This window comes from Rhinatrema bivittatum, chromosome 4 (assembly GCF_901001135.1).
Source record: "Rhinatrema bivittatum chromosome 4, aRhiBiv1.1, whole genome shotgun sequence".
Classification (NCBI taxonomy): domain Eukaryota; kingdom Metazoa; phylum Chordata; class Amphibia; order Gymnophiona; family Rhinatrematidae; genus Rhinatrema; species Rhinatrema bivittatum.
The window spans coordinates 51,304,174-51,326,984 of NC_042618.1; the positions used below are offsets into that span (position 1 = coordinate 51,304,174).

At 44.7% G+C, this 22,811-nt stretch overlaps 1 protein-coding gene across 2 annotated transcripts in view; it reads right to left on the bottom strand.

The window, feature by feature from the left end:
• The window catches only part of BRF1 (BRF1 RNA polymerase III transcription initiation factor subunit), a 572,778-nt gene extending 559,388 nt beyond the window's left edge, over positions 1-13,390 (bottom strand). Inside the window, exon 1 of one of the 2 annotated variants that reach the window (XM_029598099.1) lies at positions 12,942-13,390. In XM_029598099.1, coding sequence (XP_029453959.1) covers positions 12,942-13,125 — 184 coding nt within the window. In that variant the 5' untranslated portion in view covers positions 13,126-13,390. The remainder of the gene's footprint in view (positions 1-12,941) is intronic. The other variant, XM_029598098.1, reaches the window with a different exon arrangement.
• Positions 13,391-22,811: the final 9,421 nt, after the last annotated feature.

Below are 22,811 nucleotides of genomic sequence, written 5' to 3' on the forward strand. Positions count from 1 at the left end.
TGTGGGGCTTTCAATGCTTCCCTAGCTCTTCTTTTGGGCTCACATACTCTTTATCTGCACTGCCTGCTCCCTGGATATTGTTGTGCCACACAACATTTTTTTTAATGTAGTTGTGCCTTGGGCATGAGAAGATTGGGAAACACTGTTTTAGCACATAGAGGACCATGCATCCACCACTTTCTCCATAAAGCAAGATGTCCTTCGATTTCTCTTCATTTTACACCCGCCCCCCCCTTCCACCCTCATCCCATGACCCCTTGTTTCACAGCCTGCTTTCTTTTGAAAAGGACCCAACTACTTTGCCTTTAATCCTTGGAGGTATTTAAATGTCTATCACATCTCCTCTTTCCCTCCTTTCCTCCAAGGTATACATGCTTAGATATGTTAAGTCTGTCCTCATATTCTTTATTTTAGTAGCCACCCTCTGGACAAACTCCATCTGGGTTATATCCTTTTGAAGGTGCGGTTTCCATTACTGTACACAGTATTCCACGTGAGGTCTTACAAAGGACTTATACAGAAGCAATATCACCTTTTCTCAGCTGGCTATTCCTCTCCCTATGCACCCAAGTGATCCTTCTGGCTTTTGCCATCACAGTGATATTACTATTACAAATGGATATAGTGCTATAAAGGTGCATGCAGCACTGTACAGACTCATATAAAGTCCCTACAACTTACAGTCTAGTTAAGATACACCCTAGACCACAACATAGAAATGATGGCAGAAAAGTACCACAGGATCCACCCAGTCTGCCCAGCAAGCTTATGCCAGTATCTGCTGCACTGTGCAGGTGATTCCCATGCTTATCAGTTTACCAGACCGGAAAAGTGAGGACCCTCAGATGCTGTTTGAATCCGTGGCCATGGGAAGGGCTGCAGAATTCATCTCTTCTTACAGATTCTGCTTGCATTTACAGAGTTATTAAACCTGGCCAGCTTGTGGAGAGGAGGCTGCCCGTTATAATTTCTCCCCACTCCCAGTGCTGACTGGGCTGCAAGAGGACGACAGCAGTGGTGGCAAATTCCTCTTTTGTCACTCCGGCCCAGCTGCAGCTTCTAACTGCACGAAACTCACAACCCTGAGAGTGAAGGCAGCAGAAGAGGAAAAAGCAGCCCAACATGCTGCCATTGCTCTTCTCTTCCTGCTATCAAAAGCAGCTAAAAATGTATTTTTTCTCTCTAGCCTTTCCTGACATAACTTAGGTTCACTGGTTAATGAATATTTGTCTCTTCTTTTGATGACTGTTTGATTGTTTTCCACTATTTGTTTTGTAAAGAATTGCTGTTCCATGATGTATTACTGCTATCATTCTGTGTATGTTAATTGTAATCCACTGAAATTTGCAGCTCAGTGGAATATAAATTGTTTAAATAAAATAAATAAAAGTACATATGACATTAAAATGACACTCTGCAAAAGCAAATCTGCAATGTATAACCATCTCTATTTATGAACTAAGAGAGAAGAGAGTTTGCAGTTTCTTTCTTAAGACCTGAACAACTTCCATGGCTCTACGCTTACCTGAAAGAGCATTCCACCATTGCAGGCTGACTACTGAAAATCTTTTCACCTTGTTCCTTTCAGTCTAAAGGATTCCAAATGGAGAACCTCAAGGATCTTAGGGATTTAAAGATTTTCAGTAGTGCACAACATAGTAAAGTTTCATTTCCAGGGCTTTATAAGGCAGGGTTTCCCAAACTGTGGGTTCAGGATCTTAAGTGGGGTCACAAGTGCCTCAAATGGCAGCACTTTTCAGGCTTACAAAAAATGAGGCACTACCTAATGTATAAACAATATAATACCACCATTTAACACTTTATTAATAATATTACATATATAACATTTCAAATCATTACATGTTGATAATATTTATTTATTTATTTATTGTTTTTGTTATACCGAGTTTCATGACTGGCATCACATCAACCCGGTTTACAATTAACAATGTGTGAAAAGCATAAGGTAACGTGATAACAATATTCCCAATAGAACTGTGAACTTTAAATACAGAGAATCAATTGAAGGGTGAGAAAGTTACAATAAAACAATAAAACAGGGAAAATTAACTTGGAGCTGGAAGAGGGGAGAGATTGAACAATGCAATATTTACATTTCAGCCAATTAGTGTAGTAGTATAGCGGAGTGAATAAATAAGCCTATGTGAATAAATGGGACAGTACATAAATATGAAACGGTAAAATAAGTAACCAAGAGAATAATATAACATGGCATAGCACCCCATACCAATATATAATACTAAAATATCACATTCATACCACATTCATCCACTAAAAATCCCCATACTAAAAACAGACAATTCAGCTATCTTCAATCATCCCCAACAGGTCCCTCATTTCACTCACAAAAAAAGGCTTTCTTAGGGGATATTCTTCATCTGCGCTTCACCATTATCTACTATCATCAGGGGTAACAGGACTCTTCCTTGTTTCAATGGACAAAATATCTGAACTGTTAAATATGAAAACACATATATAAATATTATTTCTTCAATCAATTATTGCTAACCCCACCAATTCAATCTAATCCACAATTTATCACTAGCTTACAATTACTCTACTGTGTGCTGCCAGAACTGGCTCTCACTTCTTGTTGAATCACTCCATCCAATCTTCTACTATCTCTTACCGAACAAAAATGGAACATCTGAAAAATAAATCCCCCACACTATTAAACACCACAGATTTCACCACACACCAAAAAATAAAAAAAAAGAATACAAAAGAACATACAGGCTATACCCATAAGCCAGTCACATTTCCAAGCCTCTTGGCGTCTCTAATCCATTATACCGCATTCTCTGTCACGTCACACAACAAATCAACCAATGAAAAATCATATACTCATAAGTATCAAATAATTAATTGCACAATGAAATATGTCCCCATGTCTAATGTATTCGCACATATTCTCAATCCTGATATTAATATTTATAACCCACTCATCAATACAGCCGTGCAATGTCGTCTGCCAATAACTCCTCATAATGGGATCCTATCACACACAAAATAACTTACCTCGCAGCATGAGCTTATTCAAATTCAATTCCAACAAATGTTTCGATCAGCGCAACTTCCCCGAACAACCGACGAATGCCACCATCCGTCTGAACTCAGCAGCCATCTCTATATACCCAACATGGCCAATTAGTGCCTTGTATTTCCCCCATATCCCTAAACCACCAATAAAAATACCCCAAGCGTAGCCAATCAGGACCAGATACTTCCCCCCATCACTTAACACCAAACCGCTCACGCTTCAAATGCCATCCCAGCTTGCACTGCGAATTATTGGAAAGACTTAATAAAATATTTCCTACTCCACATTCTTATTAAATCCATTGGGGGCTATAGTATTCCAATTAAATATAAACTGTTACTCCAACCTCAACAACTGTTGTCCGCTACCATGGAAATGTTGGTCATCTCTCTGACATAATACAAAAACTCTAAGAACACCACAATGATTACACTTATTCCAATGATCAACTAACAGTGCCCCTTCCTTCCCCATTAGTAGACAGCTTTTATGATTAATAATTGTCAATCTCCCAAGTAGTATATCTTATATGAGATTACATTCTCATATATAGAGGCATTCCTCTAAACCTGACTATCGCTGCAACAAACACCACCTCCAATGCTGTAAACCCAATCTCCAAGTGAGCCTCTAAGTACTTAGTTACACAATAATATTAGGACTGTTTATACCATTACTAAGTTATTCTGCATAATTACATAAGAGTATTTAATACTGTTTTATACTGTCTACTAAGTTCCTCTGTAAGAAATAAGATGCATATGCCTTATCTGTTCTAATCGTTTGCTGTAAACCGATGTGATATCTCGGATCGAATGTCGGTATATAAAAATAAATAAATAGATATATAAATTACATGGACATAAGATCACATACACCTCACCGACTGTGCAACACAAATAACCCTTGAGTGCACATGGGTATTCCATTTGAAGATGGATGAATGTATCAATACTCAATATATTCTGACAAACTGAACATCCAGAACATCTGAATTGTCCTAGCTTAACAAACCTCATTTCTCTTACTAGTTGCACGTGTTAAATTCCTCAGGTTCCTGCCCTTTTTCATACCAAATATAGGGCATTCAGAAAAACCAGGTAATAAACCCAAATTGGGTCAGTACTTCAAGATGATCTGCTTGATAGACACACTTCACACCGGCCAAGTGGACACCTGTTGATCAAATGATTTGTAGTTTGAGGGCTGGGTTTAGATGGACAGCGGTGTTCAGTTGTTCGGGGAAGTCACGCTGATCCAAACATTTGTTGGAAATGAATATGAGTAAGCTCATGCTGCGAGGTAAGTTATTTTGTGTGTGAGAGGATCCCATCATGAGGAGTTATTGGCAGATGACATTGCACGGTTCTACCACTGGGTGGCTTATAAATATTAATATCAGCATTGGAAATATGTGAGAATAGATCAGACATGGGGACATATTTCATTTTGCAATTAATTATTTGATACTTATGAGTATATGATTTTTCATTGGTTGATTTGATGTAGGAAGTGGTAGAGAATGCGGTATAATGATTAGACGCGCCAAGAGGCTCGGAAATGTGACCGGCTTATGGGTATAGCCTGTATGTTCATTTGTATTGATTCTTTTTTATTTTTTGGTGTGTGGTGAAATCTGTGGTGTTTAATAGTGTGGGGGATTTATATTTCAGATGTTCCATTTTTTGTTCAGTAGAAAATTGGATGGAGCGATTCAACAAGATGTGAGAAAGCCAATTGTGGGAGCACCCAGTAGAGTTCTTGTAAGCTAGTGATAAATTGTGGATTAGATTGAATTGGTGGGGTTAGCAATAATTGAAGAGATAACGTTTGTGTGTGTGTGTTTTCATATTAACAGTTCAGATATTTTGTCCGCTGAAACAAGGAAGAGTCCTGTTACCCCTGATGATAGTAGATAATGGTGAAGTACAGATGAAGAATATCCCCCGAGGAAGCTTTTTTTGGATAAAACGAGGGACCTTTTTGGGGATGATTGAAGACATCTGAATTGAGGATGATTGAAGATATCTGAATCATCGGTTTTTAGTATGGGGATTTTTAGTGGAAGAATGTGATATTTTAGTATGATACATTGTTATGGAGGTATGGTGTGCTATGCCATTTTATATTATCAGCATGTAATGATTTGAAATGTTACATATGTAATATTATTAATAAAGTGTTAAACGGTGGTATTATATTGTTCGTGCATTAGGTAGGGGTATCTCATTTTTTGTAATCTTGATTACCTCTTTTAGGGGAGTAAAGTCTTTATTAGAATACAGAAGGAATCACTGACTCCATATCGTTGGGGCACTCTTCAGGCACCAGCATTAGTGGTGGAATGCCGCATGGGGCCTATAAACCAGCATTCACTCATAGTCCCTTCTTCAGCCCTGCTCTCACATGGGATTTTATGGTAACAGGAAGCCCTGAGTGAGGAGGACTTGTGACCGCTGCAGTGCCTTTGAGCTTGCATGGACTTTCATTATTAATGCTGTTGCTTACAGATAATTATTGGCTTTTGGACCAGCCATGAGGGGGGAAGGAGGGCTGACTGTGCATGGCTGGTGAAGTGTAAACAATTCCTCTCTCCTCACCTACCACTGAAACTACCCAAGAGAATAATGTGGACTGAGGTTCAAAAGAAGGATCGATTAGAGGGTGGATCAGCTGGATTGTGGAGATAGTGAGAGTTGTGTGATGACTGGGTGTGGGGGGGGGGGGGGGGAAAATCGCACCCCTGATCATTGTTTTGGTCATACTCTGGGGTCAAGTGAATTTTCAAGTGCTAAAATGAGGTCACATTGGCTAAAAGATTGGGAAGCTCTGCACTAAAGGTTAAGATTTTGAATTTGATCCATGAAGCAATAGGCAACCAATAAAGGAATTGCAATACTGGAGTTATATGTTCCCTGAGCTTCATGTAAGTCAAAACCCTTGCCATAGTATCCTGTACTACTTGCAGAGTTCGCATGGATGAGCTGAATAAACCCATATATAGTGCTCTGCAATAATCAAGACCTGAAAATACAATAGGCTTGCCAAATGTCCTGAATTTTTCTGGACTGTACAGAAAAAGAGGAGGAGAGCTAAAATGTTCAGAAACATCCTGATTTCAGCTCTCCAGATTCAGGTTAGCATCCAATCCTCCCTTTTAATTACAATATAGTGTGTTCTTTGGTTGTTACTCTATATTCAATATGTGTTGGATACATTTATTTTGTGTAAGGTGCAAAGATTTCAGTCCACAATTTAATCAGATGCCTAAAAATATATTACAAAGCAGTTTGTCCCCTGTACTGGTAAAAGTTAACTTTATTCAGAGTAAAGTAGTTGAAGAACTAGTGGTCAAGATATAAAGTTCCAAAAGGGGTAAACTTAGGAGTAACATCAGCAAATATTTTATCACAGAAAAGGGTGGGACTGGATTTAGGCACATTTGGCACCCTAGGCACACGCCCAACACCCTACTTCTCTTTGATTTCTCGAGGAAAGCTATAACCTTAAATCAGATCCTGGGAAAGATGGTGGAAACATATAAAAACCTCTCAGTGGAGGTGACAGTCAAAAACAGTACCAATTCAGAAAAACATGAAGGGAAAATCAGATATCAACACTGGCACTCTGGAAAATCATGGTGTCAGTGAAATGACACAGAGTCGGCATTTCCAGAAATAACTTATTAACGAACATGTACAATAAATGCATACAAGCTCTCCATAATGAGTGGTATGAATTCAGACTTCTTGGAAGGGGAAAGAAATATATTTTAATCTTTTACAGTTTATGAATTTTGTCATTATGAATTTTTGTGCTGCAAAAAGAAATGGCCACAGAGAAAGCTCAAGCAACTTTATAAGTGGTTTGTTTGGGGGTTTTGTTTTTTTTTTATTGATTTTTATAGTTTTATATATATGGAGTCAAAGAATGGTGTATGCATGTAAGATTTTGTTTGTGAAGTCGATTCTAGTCTGGCTCCTAAATCCAAAGAAAATTTGTCAAGGCCTGGTCTGCAGTGTAAACCATGCACAGAAAAACAAAAGAAGCTAAAGACGTACTCTACAGAAGAAAGGCAAGGGGAGATATGATCCAAACATTTAAAATCTAGCAAACTTCAACGGAATACCAGAAAGTATAAGGTTGTCAACTGGTGGTATTAAAAGAAGACAAACATGTCTAAAAATGTCATGTCACTAAAATCATGAGTAATAAGCTCCATCTCTGGTGCTGTGGGCTCAGGCTCTGTGACAATGTACTACTTTGTGCATCTCTATGCATAAAGGTGTGACTCTCAGCATAAGAAGTCCAGTTGTTATTAGGCTGTCAATAAAAAAAAAAAAACCGAAACATTTTCAAAAACTGGCAAGATGTTTTCCATTGAATGAGAAGTTCAAAGACAAAGCTGAAGGGAGCTCAAAAGGAATGTCAAATATATTTTCATCGAGAGGTGCTGGACACCTGGAACAGACTGTCAGTGGGGAAGAATTCAAGCATAGGGACCTAATTGGTAAAAGATGGCATTAATAAGATCTGTGACAGCAAATTATGCAAACACAAATGGGAAGACTGGGTAAATCAAGTCGCCCTTTTCTTCCATCTGTTTCTTTTGTTTTTTCAATTTTTATTTATTACACCATTTACAAGATAAATTAATATAATAAGAAAAATCAAGCATTAATCAAAACTTAAGTTGAAACATAAAGAAAAAGAGAAAATGTTAAACATTAACCCTTAATACCAGTCCACATCATGGGCATATTATCAATAAGAAGTACATATCATAACATACAAGAGTTGTGAATTACAAGCATTAAAGCCAATACTCCTACTCCACTATACTCTTAATGCCTAGGTCCATGATGTTTTATCTAAACTGTTTCTAAGTGTGATGGGTCCAAAAAAATACAAGAATTTCCTTGGTGGACATCTGCACAGATATTTTAGGAAAAATATAGCCCCCAATTGAAATACCCACTGCTTAAGTGCAAGAAAAGACTTCCTACACAATTGCATCTCATGCAAAACATCCAGAAACACTTGAATCTTCTTTCCACAAAAAAGTACACCCTTATATTTAAAAGTTTATACACCAAATTTGTATCCATTTCTGCAACAAACGTTACCAACAAAGTTGCGCTTGATGTTATATCCCGCGGATCTTGTAGAAAATCAGTTAAATTAGGGCTATCAAAAGGAACAAGTACATCCAGACTTTCTTCAGGATGAATAACTTTCTTACATTTTTAGCAAGTAAAAACATTTGAACAACTTCCTTATCACAATGTATTTGCAAAACCTCATAAATACATCTTTTGAATAACACTAGTTGAAAATAGTTTAGATTGTTAAACTTCCCCAAGTCTAAGATTTGTATCTCTCATGGCAGGACTCCATCTTAGCATGCAACCCCAAACAATTTTTAACATTAGCCATCACAGATGTCTGAAGTGATTTAATTGAATTACCCATAGAAGCCTCTTGAACCTCAAGAGCAGTAATCTTTGAATCCAGGTCCATCAATTATATAGAGACCCTGGTAGAAAAGGCACATAGATGAAAGACAGTTTGAGACAGTCAGTCCTCAAGACCACTCTCCAAATGTCTAAGAAAGACTTCTGCTAGCTCCGACAATTCACTCGCTGATCATTTCCACCCCCTACTACCAAATTCATCTAGGGCAGTGTTTCCCAACCAGTGTGCCGTAGCACAATGGTGTGCCTTCAGACCTGATCAGGTGTGCCATGGAAAAATCACCACTGCCAGGCCAGCACCTGGGCTCTGCTCTCAGCACTGCATAGCAATAAGAAACAAAGCAATGGCTCTTAAACACGCAGAAACTCCTTTCTTAGAATGTATATAGTCACATATGCCTCCCCTTCCTAGCTGCAGCTCTGGAGTATGGAAATTAACAAGTACCATGGATAACCAAGCACCACTTTGTTTAGCACACATATCTTTCCTCTTCGGAGCTTTCTCCTTTGAGTCCTTCCAGCCTCTGTCTTACCCTAGGCTTAATGAGATAGGCAGAACATGCACTGAGCACCAGATGTGACTTATTCTGAGTGTTGGGAGCAGCAGTAATGGAGAAGCTCTGGCAGCCACATGTGATAGCCAAGGTAACTAACTGAGCTGGCTGACTGTGCCACACGGACGTCTCCTTTCTCTTGCACTTGTATGTAGAGAGAACGGGTCCTTGTGATAGGATCATGTGTTTGGCCCCTTCCCCCCTTATTTTAAAATTGTAGAGAGACTGGCAGGTCTTGTAGTGCTTCCCTAGCTATTCTCCTGGCCATGTGAACAGTCTCTATGTCTGCATTGCCTGCTCCATGGAGGTTGGTGTGCCACACAAAATTTTTGTTACTATAGCTGTGCCTTGGGCTTGAAAAGGTTGGGAAATACTGCTCTAGGAAATTGGGAAAAACAGCACTTGATGATTGAATATTGCTCTCATTTGTCAATCTTCCAAATGAAGATCCCAGTAACATCAGGAGAATTATCAATTAATGCATTCCTTATTACTCACATAACTGCATACTGAGGTAAAGAAGGAGTATGTTGATCCACACTGAGGTGGACCTCACCAGCTCCCTTGTCGTTAAGCTCTTCATTCCTCATGGTAAGCCGAGTGAAGCGATGGTCCATCAGACCCAGTGTAGATGTAGAGGCAAAAAAGGGTATGGCTCACTTTCCCCTTTCTTCCCCATTCCAGCGAGATGTAAAACAAGACACACTAAAAGGGGCATGGCTTCTGCATGCCACCAGGCATGCCTAAGGATCTCTAGGTGCCCACCAAACTGCCTGCAGGACAACATCTAGGGCGGTACATCGCAACACAACTCTCAGCATTCAAGGTCCCCACTAGTTCTAACAGGCGGCTGCTTATATCGTCACCCTGGATAGTTTGCCTCAGGACTGCCAGGTGCCCATCGAACTCCCTGCAGGACCATGTGTAGGGCGGTAGATCTCAGCACAGCTCACAGCATTCAAGGTCCCCCAACATCTTTGTTTCTATCCAGTTGCAATAAAGCTGTGTAAACATTTTCATTCTCAGAGTTGTATTCCCAGTGAAAGTCAGAACTGTGACTACTGACAATGCAAGCTCTGAGAATAAATTTGGCAAACAACCACTGCTTGTCTCTGAAAAGTGTTTTTGAATAGTGGAAGTGCACAAGTTGTTTCTGAAAGGAAGACAGCATCACACATTTGTATTTTATGTTTGTTGGCCTTGGAGACTCTAGTGTGCAACCAAATTTGTTTCTGAAATACATTTTTGTACACCCCCTCTCCCCACCAAGAGGATGCTACTATAGTGAACAACAGCATTCAATGAAGCAGAGTTTGTAAAGTATTAAAGGGAAAGGATTAATATAAACATAAGTAGGTCTATATGGATGCATAACAAGCAAAAGCAACATTTCAAAAGTCCTAAATCATCTCCAGAAAGATACAGGCCGATGCAAGATCCACATGGAAAAAACGGGTGCTCATGATTGAACACCCACTTTCCTAATATGTGCCAATCCACCTCTCCCAGTCACTCAATGCAATAGGCCAATGAGCTGCTGCGTTAAAAAAAGAGGCGCTAGGGGAAACTGTGTCCCTAGTGCCTCTTCAGCATCAGGAACCCGGGAGAAGTGGTTGTGTGCGGGTTAGGAAAATGGATTTACTGCAGTTTCTTTGTTGACGCAATCTTACCCTTCTGTCATAAGCTGTTCATGCTAGATCCATGGCCCCATTATTAGGCCAATGCAATACCGTGCGCACCGGCTAGCGCACAGGTTAACCCACGGTTGGACGCATGTTTTGCACGTGCATCCATAACCCCTGATTCAATAAGTGGATCAGCGCATTCAAAACACGTCCAAATAGTGCTCATCACATGTAAATGCCATGCACAGCTACTGCACTAAAACACCTCCAGATGCTACAAAACTCCACCACCAGAATCCTCACTACCACCAGAAGAAATGAGCACATCACCCCCATACTAAAAAACCTGCACTGGCTCCCTGTCAACCTCAAAATATGCTTCAAGAGCCTCTCCCTTATCCACAAAACACTCCACAACATAAACTGGTTCAACACCTCATTGTACTTTCAAAGCCCCCCCCCCCCCCCCTCCAAAGATCCACAAGATCAGCCAATACCTGCACCCTACCAATAACCTCTCCTAAACTCACCCACCTTCAACCCGTGAACGTGCCTTTTCTCTAGTCGGACCCACCATCTGGAACACGATGCCCCCCCCGCCCCTCAACTTAAGGTTAGAACCCAATACACAAAATTAAAAAAAAAAAAACCAAAAAAAAACAACTTAAAACCTGGCTCTTTAAAGCAAGCCTACCAATAAGCCTCCCACACCCCCTACACACTGACCCCCAAACCCCCCTCCAGAAGCAAGTAATCCCCTAAATCTCTGACCCACTTCTACAACACGCTGACCTCCCCAGTTATAATTATGATAGTTACTCCTTTTTGCTTTTACTCTCCTTTTTCCCTCCCACCCTCTTAACTATCCCAATTGTTAAGTCACAGTTACTCATTTTGTTAATATGTAATTTCCCTTCATTTTTCGACTGTTCTCTGTAAACCGATGTGATGTGCAAACAAATGTCGGTAAATAAAAACATTAAATAAATAAATAAGCTAGTACCTCCGATGTAAAAAAAATAACTGCACCCGACGTGCACATTTTAACCCTCAGATTAATACCAGTCCCAGAGCTGGCGTTAAGTCTTGAGGAGCCCCAAATGTTGAACAAAAAAGCAGAAAATACTGCTTTCTGTGGTTCCTCCAACTTAACATCGTGGCAATATTGAACACTGTTATTCATGGGAACCACAGAAAGCAGCAATGTGAAAAAAAGTCTTGTTAGCAGTGAGGTTAGGAAAATGGATGCTCAATTTACCAGCGTAAAATAAGGAAATGTTAATTCAAGGGCTGTTTAACAGAAACAGATGCAGTCTTGGGAGGGTCTAGAGAAGGAAAACAAAAAGAGTGCCCAAAGAATGAATCAAACAGGTGGTGCCTAGCCAAAGCGTCAAGCAATCAGAAGTCTCTTAATGTGCTTCCAGGTAACTGCGTATACCTTCAAAGTCTAAACTTTATCCCAAGGGTGCATATCTAGGTGTTTATCCAAGTTTTCGTGGCACAAGTATTATTGCTGGGTAGTTTTTACAGCTTACTTTTCTGCTGCTGAGCAGTCATCATTGCAGAGAAGGCACAAAAGCAGAGTAGAGGACCAAGCAAGCAAAAGGGAAGAGAGTGTACTGTGGAAAATGGTGTTTAGCCTATAAACACCAATTCAATTTTTGCATTGGAGTAGTTTATCAATGTTTACTGGTTAAAACCTAAAATCAGAGCCTATACCTACCTAATGGTGCTAAGTACCTCCATTTTTTGTTTTTCAGGAGAAGCTGATCCAGCCCTAGTTTTACCCCACTACATAGATGGGACTGAAACACCTGCTATCCTTAGGGAAAGCAATAAAGAACTATCAGTATGTACATGCAATGGGGTAAAACTAGGTCTGGATGAACCTGGGCTGAAGACATGGAGCCAGTTGACAGCCCTATGACCACCGATGGCCTGTGCTGTTTTAGTTTACTATTAACAGCGCGCGCCCGCCCCCCCCCAGTGATAGCCGTTTAATGACAGCGCAGACAGACAGACATCACTGCTGTTCGCAAATTACACCACATCGCACTTTCAGTCTTGGCTTTATTTTTTTTTTTCCTGAAGTAACACACCCCGGCCGAAAGACTGCAGGCCGCTGCCTGACAAGATAATGAGACTACAGGACCCGCGCCGACCCCCGGTTACCTAGAGCAAGCCGAGAGGAACTCCCCGGTCAAATACTGAATAGAAAGTTACTCACAATCCAAGGAGACGAACTGGCCGACAGCCGCCGAGCCTCCGCCGCCGCTCTCAACGAACTGCACCTCGGACACGATGATGTTGTCCTCCAGAACGGAGCCGCAGCCCGTACACACCGCATCGCCCCGGGCCTGGTCGATATCGATGTCCGTGCAACCGCAGTTCTTACAGGCCCGGCCGCTCATGTCGCCGGCGACGCCGCCGCATCGGGCGGAGAAGGTGAGCGCAGCAAAGCGGCTCCGCGAGCTCGGAGTCCGGGCGCGGGCGAGAACCAAAAGCCGGCAGTGAAATCCTCCTCACAACCGGCGTCTGCAGCGCACGTTACCGCACAGAGGCCAAATCCCGCCCCATCTCGCGAGAACTTCTCTTCCGGCTTCTAGCCCGCCTTCTCCTGCTGACGCATACTAAAGCGGCCGCAAGCTGCCCTCGGCAGCTTCTTCACAGGAGGCTGTCGCGGTCTCGCCGCACAGCTCTAGCGAATGAACAGCGTGCCGTGACGTCTCACATCCAGGTAGCCAATGAGGAAGTGGTTTACCTCCCCGCCCTTTTCTACTGTCCCGGAGATCTGTCAGAAGTTTGCTGTGATCGCCTGACTTCCCTGCTAGCTAATACTATTTTGTTTCTCTCTGGCACTGTTTTCCTCTGTTGGCGGGGCCTGTCCTCCCTCCATCCAAGCTGTCCATGTTCGTCCCTCAACATCTTTCTTGGCACACATGGTCACAGACCTTGACAACATTAGGAGCACAAACCCACTGATTTTTATATAGAGCTGGATATATTCCTCTCCCTCTCGTCGCGCCACAAACACCGGCCTTTCAGGTCGATACAGTACAGTGCGCTCCGACGGAGCGCACTGTACTGTATAACAGTACTGTATAACACTGTATAACAGTACTGTATAACAGAGCGCACTGTTAGCCAGCTCTGGACGCGTGTTTTCCCTTACCCCTTATTCAGTAAGGGGAGGAAAACGCGCGTCCAACCCGCGGCACCTAATAGCGCCCTCAACATGCAAATGCATGTTGATGGCCCTATTAGGTATGCGCGCGGGATACAGAAAGTAAAATGTGCAGCCAAGCCGCACATTTTACTTTCAGAAATTATTTTCAGAAATTAGCGCCGACCCAAAGGTCGGCGCTAATTTCTTCCGGCGCCAGGAAAGTGCACAGAAAAGCAGTAAAAACTGCTTTTCTGTGCACCCTCCGACTTAATATCATAGCGATATTAAGTCGGAGGTCCCGAAAGTAAAAAAAAATAAAAATTTGAATTCGGCCCGCGGTTTCCGAGCCCGTGGCTGTCAGCGGGCTCGAGAACCGACGCCGGCAAAATTGAGCGTCGGCTGTCAAACCCGCTGACAGCCGCCGCTCCTGTCAAAAAGGAGGCGCTAGGGACGCGCTAGTGTCCCTGGCGCCTCCTTTTCCCCGTTTTTCCCGCGTCACCTAATTTAAATATAGAATCGCACGCACTGGCGAAGGGCTGGTGCGCGCGCCGGGAGAGCAGGCGTTCGTCCGCTCTCCCGCGGTCTTACAGTATCGACCTGTATCTTCGCACTTTCAGGCCGATAGAGTAAAGCGCAGCCATGGTTACCCTGCTTCTAACCCGCTTTATACCCACAATTTGGCCGTGTAAGTCCAACCCGCGATTCACTATCCCTTTTAACCCATCCTTACCGCTTCTTGAAATCAACGGGTAACCCTTTCCCCCCACGGCATGTATATGATATGTAAACGATCGGATTAGCTATTCCCTCCCATACAGTAACGTGCTCCCCGATTATCGCCTTTTTAACCTGTAGTTTTGCCGCGCGTTTAACCTGCTAATTTACCGCCTACCCTTACCCCTGCGTTAGTGTGGAGCGTCAGGCAAGCCCCGGCAGAGAGAGACAGCAATAGGCAGGCTCCGGTCAAAATCGACTCGACATGTTATTAAAGCAAATGTGAATAAAGTGCAACAAAAGTAAACTTACTGCATGTGAATGACAAACAGTCCTCTCTCCCCCCCCCTCCCAAAGCAAGGCACACCGCGAAAATCGACTCGTCATGTTATTAAAGCAAATGTGAATAAAGTGCAACAAAAGTAAACTTACTGCATGTGAATGACAAACAGTCCTCTCTCCCCTCCTCCCAAGGCACGCACCACGGCTCCCCTGCCTCCCGGGGGCAGCCGGCGGCGAAAGCCGCTTCCAGCAGCCCCTGCTGGCGAAGGTGGATGAACGCACGCCTGTACGTTCAATTTGGGCGCTCAAGCAGCGAAAGTGCATGACCGAATGCCGTGACGTCACGCACGGTGTGCGCTCGCACACCGTGCGTGACACTGAAGACTAATATTGGTTGGGAAAAGGGGAAGGGAGGGGTCCTTGAAAAAGTGAAAGGCCACAGGTTGCAAGCGGTCCAATTATATTCACCTGTCTCCATTTCTCAGTCACCGCCTATTGTCCCCAAGAGTGGGGGGGGGGGGGGGGGGGGGGGGAGGGGGAGTTGACTACATAAAGGGGGAGCCCTAATCCACCTTCTGTAAGAACACCATCAGAGCTCCCACTGCCATCCCAGGCAGCAGAGAGCTCCCAAGCCCCAGCCAGCTTCTCAGTCAACTCCAGGGACAGAGTTTTAATTGGGCTGAAGGGAGTACTGTTTGCTTCATAAAACCCACTAAAAACGTTTAAACATAATTGGGCTGAAGGGAGTGTAAGCCAGTTGTCCGTGCCTGGGGCTATGGACCCTCCAGTCGGGGGCATGCTGCAGTACTTTGCAAACCAATGGCCCAGTGTAGCCTCGGACCAGTGAGTTCTAGCCATCGTCCGCCAAGGGTACCAACTAAATCTAGTGGTGTCCCACCAAATTGCACCCCTGACCGTGCCCACAAGGGAGACCAGTAGTGCATCAGGAGGTACTATGAATGTAGCTCTCCTCCCTTTTAACAGTCAGAGTGGTCGAGCCCGTATCATCGGGGTGGGGATTCTACTCCAGGTACTTCCTGATTCCAAAGAGAACAGAAGGACTCCGTCCTATCCTAGACCTATGGGCCTTGAACAAAAAAAAGTTAAAGATGGTTTCCTTGGGCACCTTGATCTTCCTTTTGCAAAAAGGGGACTGACTATGCTCCCTTGACCTAAAGGAGATATACACCCATATCGAAAATCTTCACCAGTCACAGGAAGTATCTCCAATTTGTGGTGGGAAAATAGTACTTCCAGTACCGGGTGTTGCCGTTTGGGCTCATGTCTGCCCCATGGGTCTTCACAAAATGCATGGCCGTGGTGGCGGCTCACCTCTGCAGACTGGGAGTGCATGTTTTCTCGTACCTGGATGATTAGCTGGTCAAGAGCACGTATCGGGCAGGGGCTTGACCATTCGGGTGTTGGATTCACTAGGGATCATCCTCAACTATCCAAAGTCCTATGAGTCCGTCACCTCAATTGAACTTCATCGGAGCCCTGCAAGACATGGCTCAGGCCAAGGCCTTTCTGCCACGCCAGAGGGCCATTACTTTGGCGACCATTGTGGCAGAAGTTCAACAGAGCCAGCAGGTATCAGCCTGGCACATGTTGAGGCTGTTCGGCTACATGGCCGTGACCGTCCATGTCACTTCCTTGGCTCGCTTACTCATGTGCAGAGCCCAATGGACCCTGAGGTCACAGTGGCGCCAAGCTACTCAGCACCTCCAGGATTGCATTCAAGTCACCCCATCTCTCAGGGACTCCTTAACCTGGTGGTGAGTACTTTCCAATCTGGAGCGAGGAATTTCCTTTCAAAATCTCCCTTCTCAAATTGTGCTAACCACAGATGCATCCATCCTGGATTGGAGAGCTCATATGGATGTGCTCGGCACCCAGGGTCTGTGGTCCACTTAGGAACGTTCTTGCTAAATCAACTTCCTAGAGCTTCGGGCAATCAGGTATGCGCTATGGATTTTCAGAGATCAGCTGGCCAACAAAGTTGTCCTGATCCAGACCGACAACCAAGTAGCCATGTGGTATGTCAATAAGCAAGGAGGCACAGGATCGTACCTCCTATGTCAGGAAGCGGGTTCGATCTGGTCGTGGGCTCCATATCACGAGATGGTGCTCTGGGTCATGTACCTGGCTGGTACGGAGAACGTGGTTGTGGACAGGCTGGGTCGAGCCTTCAGACCCCATGAGTGGTCCCTGGACCAGGGAATAGTGAATTTGATATTCCACCTCTGGGGGAGCCCAGAGTAGATCTGTTCATGTCCCCCAGCAACAGGAATGTTCTTCGGTTCTGCTCCCTGTCCAGGTCAGATGGCAAACCAGCCTCAGATGACCTGGCCCATCTTTGGGGCAAGGGTCTTCTGAAAGCATATCCTACGATTGTCTTAGTAGTGAAGACTCTCTTGAAGCTTTGCATGGACAAAGGGACTTTGATCCTCATACCCTCTCATTGGCTGAGACAAGTTTGGTTTCCACTCTTATGAGAGTTGTCTATCTGGAAACCGATCAGTCTGGGACTTCCCCAGATCTCATCACATAAGATCAGGGCAGGCTGTGGTATCCCAACCTCTAGGCTCTGTCTCTCACAGCCCGGATGTTGAGAGGTTAATTGTGCAGCTGCTTGATCTTTCTGAGGATGTGTCTCGAGTCCTAGTGGCTTCTAGAAAGTCTTCCACTAGAAGGTCCAGTGGACTGAATTGGAGGAGGTTTTTCATGTGGTGTGAGCAGAAGGCCCTAGATCTGTTCTCCTTCCCTACATAAAAACTGCTCGATTACCTTCTACACCTTTCGGAAGCTGGCTTAAAAAACAACTCCATCAGAGTTCATCTTAGTGCAATGGGCGCATACCACCACGGTGTAGATGAAACACCCATCTCTGTACAGCCTATAGTTGTATGTTTCATGCAGGGCGTGCTTCAATGAAAGCCTCCCCTAAGGCCTCCCGCTGTTTTGGGACCTCAATGTGGTGTTAGCTCAGCTGATGAAAGCTCCTTTTGAGCCGCTATGCACCTGTGACCTGAAGGTCATATTTTTTGTGGTGGTCTTCAGCATGCAGGATTAGTGAGCTTGTTATGGTTAATGGTGTTTGGGTGAATCCTTGGACACTGTGGCAGTTGACCACACCCATTGGGGGCAGTCCCATGAGGGACCAAGGTGTCAGGCTAGACTCCGGACAGACAAACACAGATTTGAATCTTTTATTAGACAGTTTAAGTGACCACTGGAGGTGGCAGTAGTGAGTAGTGGTTGTAGAGCCCGGCTGGGCGCATCTCACACAGAATGCTGGAACAGCGGATCCTTTGCAAGGCAGTGCTGTAGTGGAAAGAGACAGAGTTATGAGCACACAATAAGATTAACATTCAGAATCCCAATGTAGAAATAGGAGAAGCTCCGAGACAGGGAGAGCAGCTCGAGGAGCGAGTACCTGATCCCTTAGAGCAGAGAGACTCGATAGCATTGTACTCACTTAGCAGTAACAGAGATTCCACTAGACGAGAGGTCTGGCACCGGAGCAGAGAGCAGGCCCTCGAGGAGCAGGTACCTGATTCCAGTGAAGCAGTACTGTGGAGAGAGATGGTAACTGTAAGTTAGTTCTTCCAAGTAGAAGGGTAGAGGTTGCAGGCAGCGACACAGGGAACATGGGCCCTTGAGGAGCGAGTACCGGTTTCCTGATAGCACCCGAAAGAAGCAGAGAGGCCCCCGAGGAGCGGGTAACCCTTTAGAGACCCCGAAGGGTAATAAGAGTTCCAGATAGCGCTGGAGTGGCAGAGTAGCTTAGGAACGGAGAGCGAATCCCATTGAGATTTCTGAGGTCTAGAATGGGATGTAGGCCTCCGGTTTTCTTTGGAATGAGGAAATACCGGGAATAGAATCCTCTGCCCTGCTGAGTCTGGGACACTGGCTCTACAGCCCTGGCTTTCAGAAAGGTGGATAATTCTACTTGCAACTGGAGTATGTGATTTTCGCTGAGAGAAAGAGGTCTCGGAGGAGAATCTGCTGCAATTGAGAGGAAACTGAGTTGGTAACCTCGAGATACTATTGCAAGTACCTATTGGTCCATTGTTATTGGAATCCAATCATTGTAAAACCAGGATACTCAGCCTCCTACCGGAAGTTCTGGCTGAGGGTTGGAGAGGTAGCTATGCTCTCTGGAAATGGTTTCAAAAGCCAGCAGCAGGTCCTGTCTGTGGCGTAGGTTGAGGCCTAGCTGCCCTAGGTTGTCTGGGTTGAGGCCTTTGCTGTGTTCTAGAAGGTCTGGGCCTAGACGTAGGAGGGTAGTATCTCCGTTGTCTATAAAAAGGTCTTCTAGGTTCTTTCCGTTGAGGCTTACGCCCAGAGTACTTAGGAGGATCTTGTGGAATCGAGGAAAGTTGTCTCAGGGTTTCAGTATGTTCTTTTAATTGAGCAACTGTATCCTGAACTTTGGATCCAAAAAGATTATCCCCTAGGCATGGCAGATCTACTAGTTTATCTTGAACCTCAGGCCTGAGGTCCGAGGACTTTAAGCCATGCCCATCTCCTGGCACTGATCCCCGATACAGCCACCCTGGAAGCTGTCTCAAACCCGTCATAGGCCACTCGGACCTCATGTTTGCCTGCCTCCAGTCCCTTGTGGATGATGGCTTGGGCTGCCTCTTGATATTGAGATGGAAGAGATGGAATAAACTCTTGCATTTGTTTCCACAAATCTCTTTGATATTGGGGCATGTAAAGTTGGTATGAAGAGATTCTCGAATTTATCATGGCCCCTTGGTAGACTTTCCGGCCCAGGGAATCTAAAAACCTGTGATCTTTTCCTGGGGGATTTGAGAAATGTGGTCTAATTCTTTTGGATTTTTTCTGTGCATATTCCACCACTACTGATTGGTGAGGGAGCTGCAACTTTTGATAGCCAGGAGCAGACTGCACTAAATATGTACTGTCCATTAGTTTGTTGACAGCTGGCACTGAGCAGGGATGTTCCCAAATACGATGTTGCAAGTCTAGGAGAACATCATGCACTGGTATAGCCACCACCTGTTTTGGAGGGTCTACAAATTGAAGTACCTCCAAGGTTTGCTGTCTAGTATCCTGCTCTGTGACTAATTTGAAAGGAATGGTGTCAGCCATTTCCTGGACAAAAGTTGTGAAAGAAAAATCTTCTGGAGGAGATTTCTTTCGTGGATCTAGTGGAGATGGATCCAACACAAAATCTTCAGATGAAGTATCTGATTGTGTGTCACTCCAAGTATCATATTCTTGGATTTGTGGTGAAGTTATGGAAGTTTTAGGGGGTGGAAGAATACCTGAAGGTCCTGGTAGTGGATCTTCAAGAGGTGAGTCCTCAATATGCTCTTCCTGTGGATTAGAGGGAAGAGAATCGAGCAGATCTTGATATTTTTTCATTAAGATCTGATATAGTGCTGACTCTGGTTGTCCTGGATCCCCAGGAGGGAGTGGCACAGATGGTGACGGCTTCGGGACCGAAGATGGAGCTATTGCCTTCGGTAGTCGCTTTGAAGTCACCGTAGTTGGTGTGGATTTAGTTCCTGGCATCGGTGCAATCGTGCAGATCGGCATCGGTGCCAGCATCGAAAGGGTCATCGGCATCGGTATAGTGACCAGTGTTAGCAAGGTCACCGACGTTGTCATCGATATCGGCTCAAGAACCGGCATCGGTGTTGTCACCGGCATCGGCAGAATCACCGGCATTGGCGCAGTTGCCGGAATTTGTTCCTTTAGGGCCTGGATCACCGCTTGTCTTATAAAAGTCGACAATTCCTGCGATACAGCCTGGGTAACTGGAGTAGCTGTATGTGGTGGCGGTGTAGAAGTTGATAAAGTCTCCACCGATGTCTGTGCAGGTTCGGTCGATGGTGTAGGCCCTGACGATGGTAGTGGTGTTTCCTTATCCTTTGGGCGTTTTGCGGTCGGTTCTCCCGGGGAGGAGGTTAACGCTGACGTCAGTATGTGTCGATGTCGGTACCTATGTTTAGGCCTATGTTCGACCACTGACCTTATCGACGTCATCGAAGTCGATGGCGATACTTGATCTCCCAATCCCTCTAAACGTTTTTTCAACAAAACCTTTTTGGAAACTCCTGCTGGGGACAATTTCGTCGATGTCGAAGGAGAAGGAAGAAGTTGAAAGTGAAATAGGTGTTCCATTTTCTCCTGTCTAAGTTTTCTTCCTTTGGGAGTCATGTCTGCACATTGAGGGCAGGATGAAACATCATGTTTGTCCCCTAAACAGAGAACACACTCAAGGTGTGGGTCTATTATGGACTTAGTCCGATTGCAAATCGGACATTTTTTGAAACCTGAAGCCATCTTTTCACCAACAGCCGTCGATGAAAAGAGGGAGAAAAAATTCTGAAAGCGTTTTTACTTGAAGTAAAAACGAGACTAATTTCACACCATCCGGTGGAAAAGAGAGTGAAATCCCTTGTGGGAGAAAAATCTTTGAAAAATAATGACTTTTCAGTCAGTAAATCTGTGAGGAAACTCACAGGACTCCTATCTCCGCGATGCTTACAGCAGGGCGGAAAAATGAAGACTGAAGAGAGACCCCTGTGGCAGAGAATATCATGGCATGCTGGGCATGCTCAGTGGGCTCAGAGTGCCAGTCAAAAGTTTCTAGAAACTTTGACAGAAAGTTTTCCCGCAATAGGTCTCTGTCAGTGACATCACCCATATGTGAGGACTAGCATCCTGCTTGTCCTGGGATAATATAAGTAGTCTTGGCGTAGGCTGTGGGGAAGTGTGCAGGCTGTAGTGCAAAATGCATGCAGCATTGGTTTAGGAAACCTCTAGTCCTTTGAATCTCTCCCAAGAAACGAACTGGAGCAGCTAGAGGTACCATAGTCTTTATAGTTACTTCAGGTAACTGACCTTCATTACTGGAAGTGGTTCCTTGCATCTTCTGTGCTTGAAACTGCCAAATTGCTGAAGAGAGCTTGTCCACAGCGATTTTTTGTTCAGCTATGCGAAGGGCCAGGCCAGGGATGGCCCGCAAGGCATAGAGCTGTGCCGGATCCATGGAGTTAGCAACCTGTTGTAAACTGTGAAGTTTGGGTGGACCCTTGGACACTGTGGCAGCTGATCACGCCCACAGGGGGAAGTCCCGTGAGGGGCCACAGGTCAGGCTTAGCCCAGGACACCAAACACAGAGTTTGATCTTTTATTACTGTGTAAGGAAGCCACCAGAGATGGCAGTAGTGAGCAGCTGGAATAGCCCGGCAGGGCTGGTATCCCTCAGGCGCTGGAACAGCGACTCCTCCGGTAGCAGTGCTGTAGTGGAAAGAACTGAGAGAATGAGTACAGTGGAGAATATACAAGACCCCAGTATGGAGATCCCCAGGGTAGGGAGAGCAGACCCTCGAGGAGTGAGTATCTGAACCCTGAGAGCTGGGAGGCTTGCAGATGATGTACTCACACAGTGGTTCCACGGAGATAGCTGGGGCTGGAACGGAGGCAAGCCCTCAAGGAGCGAGTGCCTGGTTCCAGGGAACAGCTCTGAGGTGAAGATGGTAGTACTCATTGATGTTGAAGATTAGCGAATCCTTCCAGGCAGAAGAGAAGGTAGGAGTAGGCAGCGAGTCAGGGAACATGGACCCTCGAGGAGCGAGTACCGGTTTCCTGATAGCGACCTGGAAAGCAAGTGAGGCCCCCGAGGAGCGGGTACCCCGTTAGCGTTAGAGAGTCCAATAGAGATTGGAGAGGCAGAGTAGCTGGGTACGAAGAGCGAATCCCATCCGTAGGATTCCCATAGGATTACCCTTGCTAACTCAAAGGCTAGCAAACACTGTAGGCTTTGAATATCCGGGCATCGTGATGTCATCAAGGGGGAAAGCCCTGGAGGTTCGCGCCAAATAGGAAATAAGAAGAAGGGCTGTGCAGCGCGCATGCCCTATGGTACAAGCAGAGCATGGCGGGAGGCAGCAC